The sequence below is a fragment of the Protobothrops mucrosquamatus genome, unplaced genomic scaffold (assembly GCF_001527695.2).
Source record: "Protobothrops mucrosquamatus isolate PMUCROS unplaced genomic scaffold, P.Mucros_1.0 scaffold378, whole genome shotgun sequence".
NCBI classification, from domain to species: Eukaryota; Metazoa; Chordata; class Lepidosauria; order Squamata; family Viperidae; genus Protobothrops; species Protobothrops mucrosquamatus.
The window spans coordinates 1416279-1427082 of record NW_015386710.1 but is presented as its reverse complement, the minus strand read 5'-3'; the positions used below and the strand labels follow the sequence as shown (position 1 = coordinate 1427082).

Below are 10804 nucleotides of genomic sequence, written 5' to 3'. Positions count from 1 at the left end.
TTGTTAGTATATATTATCAGCAGGGTGTGACTTCTGATTCAGAAGACAGTTTTGGTGCTCATCATTGAACACTAACCTAATAGTATTTGCATACATTTTTGACTCAAGTCAATGAATTTGCAAGCAAGTTGTTTTTACAGAAAAGGGAGCATTTTTTTCCAAGCAAGCCATTGTCATTCTGAAGACAAAAGAAAGCAATTTAGAGGATTGTCATTTGTCTGTTTTTGGGGCATCTTGCTGCTAAGAGGAACAATTACTATCATGACTTGTAGCAACATCAAGTGATTAGTTGCAGGAATGTTTTAATCGCAGTGGTACTTAACACCAAAGTCATCATCCTACATTACTTTCCGGTGGTATCAGTTCAACTTGCCATTAAGTGCAAATGTGAAACTAAATGCTGTGTCATCATGTGAATCAGATTTGTGCATTCTTCAGAACCCTCATGCTCCGCATCAACAGGTATACAAGTCTGCATTCTCAGGTTAAGGAGCACTTATTGCATTATTGAACACTTCGGAAGGCAACATCCTCAGATGTCAATCACCATGTCTCTAAGAAAGCAACCGGCTACAGAGATCCCTGTGTTTTACCAATAACTTGCTGTTGAGAATTGAGAATTTCTGATAACTATGTGCAATCCAATGCTGACTTAAACAACCAAGATAGGTTCAGACATATTCTACGTTTGCTCCTGCTTCTCTCCTCTTCGTGCAAGTAGCATTTTTTTTTTTTAAAAAAAAGCCACAACAATGCAGTTAATGGCAACATCTTGTAGCAGGCAAGCCAGGAATTACAGAAGTTGAGTTTTGAAAGTCTTTTATGGCCAATTGTAACCTTCAGGCTTTGACACTCAAGATCAGGGAAGAATAGAATGAAAGCAAAACATTCAAATGTGAGTTCACTTTTAACGAACAAGATGGGATTATCTAGATCACGGGTGTCAAACTCGCCGCGTCACGTGATGTGTCGCGACATATCACTTTTTTTTTTGCATTGCTGGAGCTGGGGTGGGCGTGGCCTCCGCATGACACAACTGGCCCGCGGGCCAGCAGTTTGACACCCCTGATCTAGATGGTAAAGAAAATGTGAATGAAATTAAAAACATACAAGGAGCAAGACATTTAATCCAAATTTGCGAGGAGTCTTCCTTTTCAAAACATGTTTTATCAGCTAATAGATTTGGCTTCCAAGCTGATTTATATCTGTATGTTGGTTTACATTTGAAGATGAACATGGCTGCTTGTTTTACTTTACCATATTTCATTCTATCTTCCATTAAGAGAACAAAATAGCATCTTCAAAGCCAGATAGGTAATAAAATATTTTTTTTCTTTCAAGTTCACCATTGATTGCTCCCTCAATTAGGACAGCCTAGCAATTTTGCAAAATAATAAACAAATTATCCATTTTGAAATGGGTTAGGTGAGTGTACAAATACAAGGCTTACTAAGCCAAGACAAAGGTGATCTGATGCAACGTGTATATTAAGATACATTTCTAACATTTAGAAGATAACCATGCTCATGCTGAGGATATGTCAGGCTTATTTCTAACTGTGTTTTTAGAAAAGCTCATTTCTTTGGATTGACCGTTACTGCAGTACATTTTGCATTTCACAAAGTAATCCTTTTCGTACTCAAACAAGGTTTATCTTCAAACTTCTATATTATTCAAGAATAATATAGTTTGAATGCAATTTAAACATTCATCAGTATAATTACAAACATGGGCCTAGTTCACAGGCTAAAGTTTTGAAGGTCAGCAATATACTAGTCTGAAAATGAATATAGCTCTGTCATACACATGTGAGAAACTCTGCTTTTGCAAATACTTTGACATGCAATTTCAGTCCTTAAACTCAATATTTTGTGATTAACTAGGGCATTCTCTTTTATTATTTCAGTCCTAATTTGTTAAACATGAAGTAAAAACAGTATGCAGAAAAATATCCAGCAGTAAGTCCAGTTGTATTGAACAGAAGTTATTTCCTCAGCAGGAAAACATAGGATTGTAATCTAAAAATTATTCTGTACAGCAATATCCACAATCCTAGATATAATGTACAATTTAACATTAAGAATCAGAAGGCAAGCATCTTTGCTTGTTGTAATGTTGCAGCTATACATGTGTTGTATTTTTGGAAAAATATGAAAAGCACAACTTTTAGAAAAATACAAACTCTAGCACTATGTACACGTTTATACAAGAAATTTGTTTAACCTTGGATACTGGTTGTTGTTGTTTTCCCCAAAGCATGTCTTAAAATCTCTGTACTTGAGAAGAGGAATAGAACCATCACATGCAACTATGTAAACAGTGCTAAAAGAGTTTTGTACTTTGGAATAAACAATCACAAGGAATACTGCAACTCGAAACCGTTGCTGCCTCCCTCTCATATACAGTACAGGCAAGAGGAAATAAAATAGAACGGATCACAGGAAAGATTATTTTATTGATAAAATGAAAAACTCTTGATTGACTTTCTGATTACCTTATTTTAAAAGTAATCATACGAGATTCAAGTGTTTGGTAATAGTACATTTTTGGACAGAAACTATTTTTAACCAAGCAAAAGGGGGAAAAATGTTCGAACAATGGATTCATTTAAAGTGCTGTCTTCCTAAAAGCGCAGCAGCGATAAAAAGAGGAAGGCTAGGTATTTTCTTAACATACCTAAAAATCTATTGCTTCCCTTTGGCCATTGAGAAAAAACAAAAGGGTATTTGAGCTTCAATCTGTCGCACTTTGGAACCATAGATACACACATGCTAGTGCTTGTCAAAGCAATAAAGCTTGTATCAGTTCACTTTCTCTTCTGCAAGGTTAATGCAGATGTCATTCACTACTCATCTTATTCCTAGCCAACTGCACGGATGTTCCCAAGTTGTGGGAGAAGCATGGAAGATGTTTTTATCATCATAACATCCTTGATTCTCTCTACCAACATTATTCATAGCCTTAATTATATTTAATGCTTTATGCTTAGTACTGCAATAGTTGCTCTCATCTCCAGTTTTAAGCCATGATACTTTATTCATTCTCCCATTATTCTTACATTGCATCCCACTTGCAATCTTCTCTTAAGCGTGCCAGGATGAGCTGCCTTGGGTGCTACGCAAAACTGGGTAAACAGGCAGAATATAAATATAACCTTTAAAAAAAGTCTTACAGAATAACCAACCAGCATGGTCATTATGAATTCTGTAGTTGTTATTCCAACCAAAGCTATATAGATGAAGATAAAGAACAATTGTCATTATTTGTACAATTAGACTAATATTATTAAATAGTTATGGAAGTGATCTCAGTATCTTCAGTATCTGGCTATATTCCCTTTTCTTTCCTATCAATATGGGATGTTATCAGCCACTTGCACAGATATATGTAACATCACTTGTGCTTATGTGCAATAATTACAATGTCTATTATTTCCATTTCAATGAACACAGTCAATCTGCAAGATGTGAAGGCTTTATGATTCTATATTTTATTTTCCCATATATACAAAATCGGTTTTAACCTCTTATGTCTATACACTACAGAGTTTTCCAATGTTCTTTTTTTTAAAAAGGTGATTGTTTTAAAAAACAAAAAAGACACTATTCACATCTGAGGACTCGAGGGATTTTAAAAAATGTTTTTGGTCAAGTTGCTAAAATACCTGACATATTTTTCAACTGTATATTGAAAGAATGTGTACTATGAAGCCCTTTCCCAATGCATATTATAAATAACAAATCTAAATATATCCAAGAACGCATGTATATTTGAAGAAAAAAGTGTATGCCTTAGAAGGCACTGGGGTTAATATACATGCAACAGCCACCCTTTTTTCTCATCTACCTTCTGCAAAAAAACATCAACAACAAATGCACCAGTCTTATACAGCAGTCCATTTTTAAAAGTTGCTTCTTTAATTGCACAAAGCAGAGTGGTTGCATTCTCTCTAACAGAAGAAGCTGTAAGTGTTGATATGACTAATTTCAGTGATGGATAGAAGTAGGTTCAGAAAAGTTCAAAGTCTCCATTCCGTTTAAACAAACCAGACATTTGGATCTGGTCAAAGTTGTTCCCAATCAACTTTGTTTTGTTAAAACTTTGTTGGACTGACAACACATAGCTGGTCATCCAATTTTATATAATCATCAAAGTTGGAACATCTACTTTTCTGATCTTGGTCTCAGTTATGTCTGTGTAAGCCTCTGCTCTAATTCATGTTGCTGCTTAATTAACCGTTCTATTTCAGTTCCAAGAGTTTGCAGATTTTCCTTTGAAGAAAAAAAGAGACAAATTGTTAGCAGAACATCCAATATTTAAATTCATATACAGCTACCTACACATTCAAAATTTATTCAAACATATCATCTGAACCAGCACATATTCATAAGATACAAGATGCATTCACTTAGTTATGTATTTTTTAATCAATGCAAAACTGCCTTATTTTGGAAATTGCAAATTCAGCCAGTACATTATTTATTTTTAGGATGAATTACAGTTATATTTCAGCATTGCAAAAAAAAAAATTGTGGAAAAAATCTGAAATGTTCCACAAGCTTCACAGTGAGATTAAAGTGTTCAATCAAATTTGTTTAATTTATAAAACTGAGTCACAATAGGACATTGTTATTGTTTTTTAAACAAAGCCTGTAAATATTCCAAGACTTTAAAGAAATCCAAATTCAACACCCAGTTAAAGCACATTTGGATCTGGAACAGGCTGATCAAGAACAATTAAAAGATGGATGAGGAATTTGTTCCATAGTTCTGACTCAAGAATTCAATCTTTATTATTTAAACATTCCTTTTTAAAAAAGATGCACTCTCCTATTTAAATGTTTTTTTCATCGTCACCAGCAAAATAAAATTGTTCAGTCACCTTAACAATACTATAAAATATACTTAAAAAGCAAATTTAAAATGGCAACATCAAGCAAAATAAAAACTGGTTAAAACTGATTTAATTTATTTGAGTTTTGTAGTCAAATCAAGGTTCTTACTTAATTCATATAAAGACTTATATGAAAAGGTTCAGCATCAATCGGAGAATACCTTTTCATATGTTCCTTTGGAATTAATGAGTGGGATTCTGATACATATTTCAATTAGTTATAAACCAATTTCAATTAGTTATAAAATAAGAAATGTAATAGCTGGGGCCATAACCTTTTAAGCTAAAGCACTCATCTCCTCAGTACTGACAGTTTTTTTTTATTTATTATTAGTCTTCTATATCACCACCTTGCCAAGGAGACCCTAGAACAGTGATGGCGAACCTTTTAGAGACCGAGTGCCCAAACTGCAACCCAAAATTCACTTATGCATCGTTGGGTGCCGGGTGGGTGTGGCCCACTGGCTGGGTGTGGTCAATTGGCTGGGCGTGGCCCATTGGGTGAGCATGGCTGCGGTGGTAACGGCAGACTGGTTGGGACTAAAAAGTTCAATCAATCAATTCCAACTTTGCAAGATCTTTTTTTCCCACGAGAAGTTGAAATTGACTGATTGATTGAACCTTTTTTTTTTTTTGCACACGGCGGTGTAGGCCTAAAGTGAAAAGGTTTTATAAAACCCAGCTGAAGGCCTAGGACTGGGGCGATGGTGCACGTGCCCACAGAGAGGGCTCTGAGTGCCGCCTCTGGCACCCGTGCCATAGGTTCGCCACCACTGCCCTAGAAGGCTTACAGTTATACAATTAAAATACCACATAAATCATTAAAATAATAAATAAGAACTGGGCTTTGAAAACTTTAAAAATATATCGAGAAACTTTCATTTTCGAGCCAGGCTTTGAAATAGACATTTTGGCCTTAAATCTAATCAGTCATGAAAAGATTCATTTAAGCACAGATTAGTCCTAAAAGGGACAGAGGTGATGAAATCCAATTTGTACTATCCAAATGGGTGATTAAGGAATTAGCCTAGTTTTGTCCTTGCTCTCTTTATGCTTTTTAAAACTTTCTCTTAGTTCTAACAGGAGTAAAATTGCCCAAGCTTGCTGACATTGCTATGGGCATTACACCTGAACAGAGAAGTTTTTAGCCAGTGGTTCAAGGGCAACATTGCCTTAGAATACCTGTTACCAGCAGGAATAATGGGCAAATTACAAATGCAGCGTTTTTCACATTTACAGTTAAAGTCTCCACAACAGAAAATCCTCTTTCTCCGATAGAGTCCTTATGTTCCTGAAGGCCAATTCCCATCTTACCTATCCCCGCCCCGCCCCCATACATGTCATACAATAATTTAATTATATATTTATTTTATTTTGCTTAAAACAAGATTATAAAACACTCATATTTAAAAACACTCCCCTAACTGTTCTGAAAACTACTCCCCAGGGTATTTGGAGTACAAAGCCTAATTCTAATCAGATTTCTTTTACTGTAGCTTTAGTAAAAGAAATTTCTTAATGGAAATTGCTGTTCAAATGCACAGTTCATTTTGCTGCTCAGTCGCTATAGTATTCTTCACTACTCTGCCATTTTTAAAGCTACTCTGAAATGGTGTACAATATTTTATAAAATGTATTGTGGGGTGTTATTTTAATGATCACCTTTAGGGTAATATTTTTCAATAAGGTATCCTCCAGGACTGCCTGAAGTTTCCTATTTATCTCCAGAGAGAGTTCCAATGTGAGTCCACTGTCTGCCGGGTGTGATGTATAGAGAGAGGCCATGATTCCACCGCGCCGACTTAAATGTACTTTATTGAAATCTGATGCTTCAGATGAAAGTGTGCCAGCTTCTTCCCGCAAAATGTAACTCTGGATTATTCTGCAAAAAAAACAAAAAAAAAACACACAAAGTAGAATAAGACAGTGTCACAGAAAAGTTTGGCCTGACTGGGTCTAGTGCAAGAGTAGGCAACCTTGGCTCTTTTATGACTCATGGACTTCAACTCCCAGAATTCCTGAGCCAGCTATGCTGGCTCAGGAATTCTGGGAGTTGAAGTCCATGAGTCATAAAAGAGCCAAGGTTGCCTACCCCTGGTCTAGTGGGAAGGTTCTGATTCATTTGCATCAGTTTTACACCTTAACTAAGAAAATCCATTTATTAACCCTTGACCCAGAGCGTGACTCTCGAAAATGTCAAGAATGGGGAGTCCTGTATTGTAATTTTGGAAGAATGGGCCAGGCTGCTATTTATTTCTGTGCATCCACTACTGATTAAAGACAAGGAGCTGCTCCTCTGGAATTCCATATACATGCTTATGGAATTGCAATTCTCTAGCCTAAATGAGAAACAAGGATATGTTTAACAGGTTGCAATGGCATACTTCGTGATGTATGGCTTACAAACCACACAGAATGGGTTTGCGGATGGTGCTAAGCCAAATCAAAGGAAACTACAGCTAAGGTGGCTCAGGGCAATGCAAGAACCTAGTCACTGAACCTTACAGTCACGTTCTGCACCACATGGAAGTAACTTTTGGGCAGGCTGCACAATCCAATATGCCAAATGATTATCAGAAAGCTTTCTGGATATAGGATATATGTTAAAGTGTAATATGTGAACTGCCATAATATCATTCATTTCCCTTTTCTTTGTACAGCAATGTTGTATATTCAAATTACCCCTGCTCAATTATTTCTTGGGTCATTTCTTCTTTCCGAACTTGGACTAGACCATCATTATGCAATTGCAGAAAATCTGCAATTCTTTGGATCTTCACACTTGATATACAGTAGATGCAAATTACAATAACTAAAAATAACTTTTTATGTATATCCTAGCTAGTCAATGGCAAGAAAAGAACTCCTTTTACGCAAAACTCTAAAAAAATGGTATCTTTTCCGTCAAAAAAGTATAAAAATAAGGAATACGTTCATGCCTAAGTTATACTCCCAGGGTTACCATTTATGATATGTGATCAAATGTCTTATGTGATCAAAACTACAAAAAAATAATTTAGTTGCTCCAGATGGCATTGTTCTATTTGCAAATGACAAAATATCACCATGGAGCTAATTTTGTAAATTCTTAGAAAGTTTACATTGGATATTGTTTTAAGGATCAGATCTTTGTACCATATAGGTTTCAATTAGCAGTTACAAAGCTGGAGAACTGTAATTATATATTATGCCAGGGTGTACATTAAACATTTCATTGCAATTATGTGCAGCCACATAATTACTTCAGAGTATTGAATGGCAGCAGTTAACACAAATATTTTTATACAAACTTGAAGAGTTTCATCTCTAAAATAAGCCAGTGAAAGAACAGTGCAGGAATACATTTAAGCTAATGACTTTCTAGCAAGTAATTACTTTTGATTCAGTTTATGGTGGACTATTTTCAGAATCAACTACTCACCTTTTTATAATAGCACTGACTATGTTGTATACATCAAAACATAAATATTATATTTCTACGGGGTAATCATCATAGCTATCTTCATTTAATTTCAGAGCAAGTTCTGTTTATTACTTTTTACTGAATTCGTATATAAAGTTGAGAAATGGAAATTTCCCCTTTTATTGAATACATGTCTTTTTCCTTATTCAATAAACAGTGAAATGCCTGGGGCTATTTGGAAAAGGCTACCACTACTTGAACTTTTACTTTACAAATGTGCTACGGACAATTCTACAGTTTTACTATGTTTTTTTCTTTTCCTAGCTAATGAGAGGTACATACTTGGTTTTTTTCCTGATTTCTTCCACTAGCTGTTTGATATGATCTTCCATGAACTCCATCTTCTCGTTTTTTCGAGCATGTGCTTTCTGCAGTCTTACTATCCGCTCAATCAAGATAGTTTTGTCCACTTCAGGAAAATGATCGACAACTACTGAAGAGCCAGTGTTTTCTGGTGAACGATCTTCATTGCTGCTCCGAGCATTAAGAGACCCTGCCAAGCCAAGTGCATCTTAATTGGATTGTCCAGTTCTAAGAAAAATCTCCCTCCTTCCCCCATCCCTTTGATTCTTTCTCCCAAGTGTGTATCTTCAGAATTAGGTCCAGGAAAAGTTTTGTCTCTGTTCAGAAACTAATAACATTCATGAAAGTCACATTTCTTTAAATGGAATTAATTTTTGGTAAGAAAAATAAATAAAAGAGTTGGAAAGTGGCAGCCATAAACACCTTGAACTTCGTGATTAATGTTTGATACTGTTAAGATCACATAGATTCTTGGAAAGTTCTACACCAAGAACTAATATATTATCTTCAGCTTGAAAGTACTATAGAAATAATAAATTTTAAAGCAACAGAATCAACAGGTAATCTATAAATTGAGTCTTCATTTGTGTATCTCCAGTTTTTCAGACAGCAGTTTTAAATCACCAAAAACCTATTCAGAGGTATCTCTAAAGATTAAAAAAAAACCAATTAGAGATGGTAGGTCAAAATCTTCAAGGAGAACTTAGGCATTCCACCATAGAACTACAACTGCAGTTCATGCAGAATTCACAAACCAAACCATTTTTCAAAGACCTCCCTGACTCCATTTGTTCTGTTTGTGTGTTCATTTCGCAATAAAGAACATACGGCTCTCATTTTTTTGTGGGACTCTTAGGCAGAACGACAGAAAGAAACAAAAGAAATTAAATGTCAGCAGAAAAAAGAAAAAAGAAAAGAATCTTATGACATCCAGAAATTGCTTGGGTATGAAATTGCCTAAAGATAAATGAAGATGGTATTCTTAAAGGACTTAAAATATAGCAGAGTCAGTTTGTGCTATCCTTAAAATATCAGCAATGCTGTATCAGCAATTGCATATAAAGTAATAGGTGATCTCTGGAATGAAAGAACAGGAAAGCTGGCACAATACAGCTTTTGTTAGCTGAAAATTAGCTACATTTGGAAAATTAATCACAACAATATATAGGTGAGTCAAGTATAAAAACCAACTTCATATGAACTTCATACACGTTATATACACAAGCAATTTTGAAATTATTTGCACTTATTTCCTTGACCTTGAAAAAAGTATAGTCATTTGTGAATACATTCTTATAGCTTATATGGTACACAATTTTTGTAAGTTTATCCCATGAGAGGTTAATGTGAAATTGTTCTGGACCTGGAAGACCACAGAAGCATTATGCTTTCAGAGAAAAGCCTTATAAGAAAATTCAACATGTACATATTCAAGTCCAACATAATCTGTAGGAAATTTTTAGCAACTGCTGGGGAAGAATGTATTCTCATGGCAGATTTTACAGCTGTAGCATGTGTTATTAGCATCGCTTTGTTTCTTCACAAACCCAGCAAAGTAACTCACCTGATGAGCTGGAACGACTCCCCATGCTGCTGATTTCTTTATCACAATTGCCATTTTCAAGGTTATCCAATTTTCTTCGTGCTAATGAAACAAAACATAAGATCTTTGATGCAAAGCTGATGTTTTAATTCCTAGGTCAAATACACACCACAGAAGCCAATGTGTGAGAAATGTTAACCTTGCTGAAGCTGTTTGGTGAGATCTTTAAGATTTGCAGTATGCTTTCGCTTCTGCGTCATGAGTTCATCTTTTAATTCCTCTGCCTTGGTGTTCAAATCTGCAAATGATTTCTGTTGAGATGCCAGTTCCATCTCCAGCATCTGGACCTTATTTCTGTGGAGCTCTTCTTCCTTCTTCAACTTATTCGCCTGAAAAATGACATATAATCAGCATTTCCTTTCCACAGTATTTCATATAATTTAAAATACTGTTTTGTTTTGTTTTAAAATAAAAGAGATTCAAGAACAGCTTGCAATGTTTTGGTCTGCTGAATGATTTGTCTGGTTCATCCTATTCAATTTGTTTCAGGCCAATAGATTGTTCCTTGGTGGGTTTTTTTTAGCAACATGGATTTATCATG

The 10804-nt window shown here is 35.3% G+C and overlaps 1 protein-coding gene across 1 annotated transcript in view; it reads right to left on the bottom strand.

Annotated features, from left to right (window-relative positions):
* Positions 1–1394: 1394 nt before the first annotated feature.
* Positions 1395–10804, bottom strand: part of CCDC186 (coiled-coil domain containing 186) — a 39621-nt gene continuing 30211 nt past the window's right edge. The window contains exons 12-16 of the mRNA XM_015815827.1: positions 10403–10592; positions 10225–10305; positions 8640–8850; positions 6557–6776; positions 1395–4271 (exon numbers count right to left, since the gene is read on the bottom strand). Coding sequence (XP_015671313.1) covers positions 4188–4271; positions 6557–6776; positions 8640–8850; positions 10225–10305; positions 10403–10592 — 786 coding nt within the window. The 3' untranslated portion in view covers positions 1395–4187. The remainder of the gene's footprint in view (positions 4272–6556; positions 6777–8639; positions 8851–10224; positions 10306–10402; positions 10593–10804) is intronic.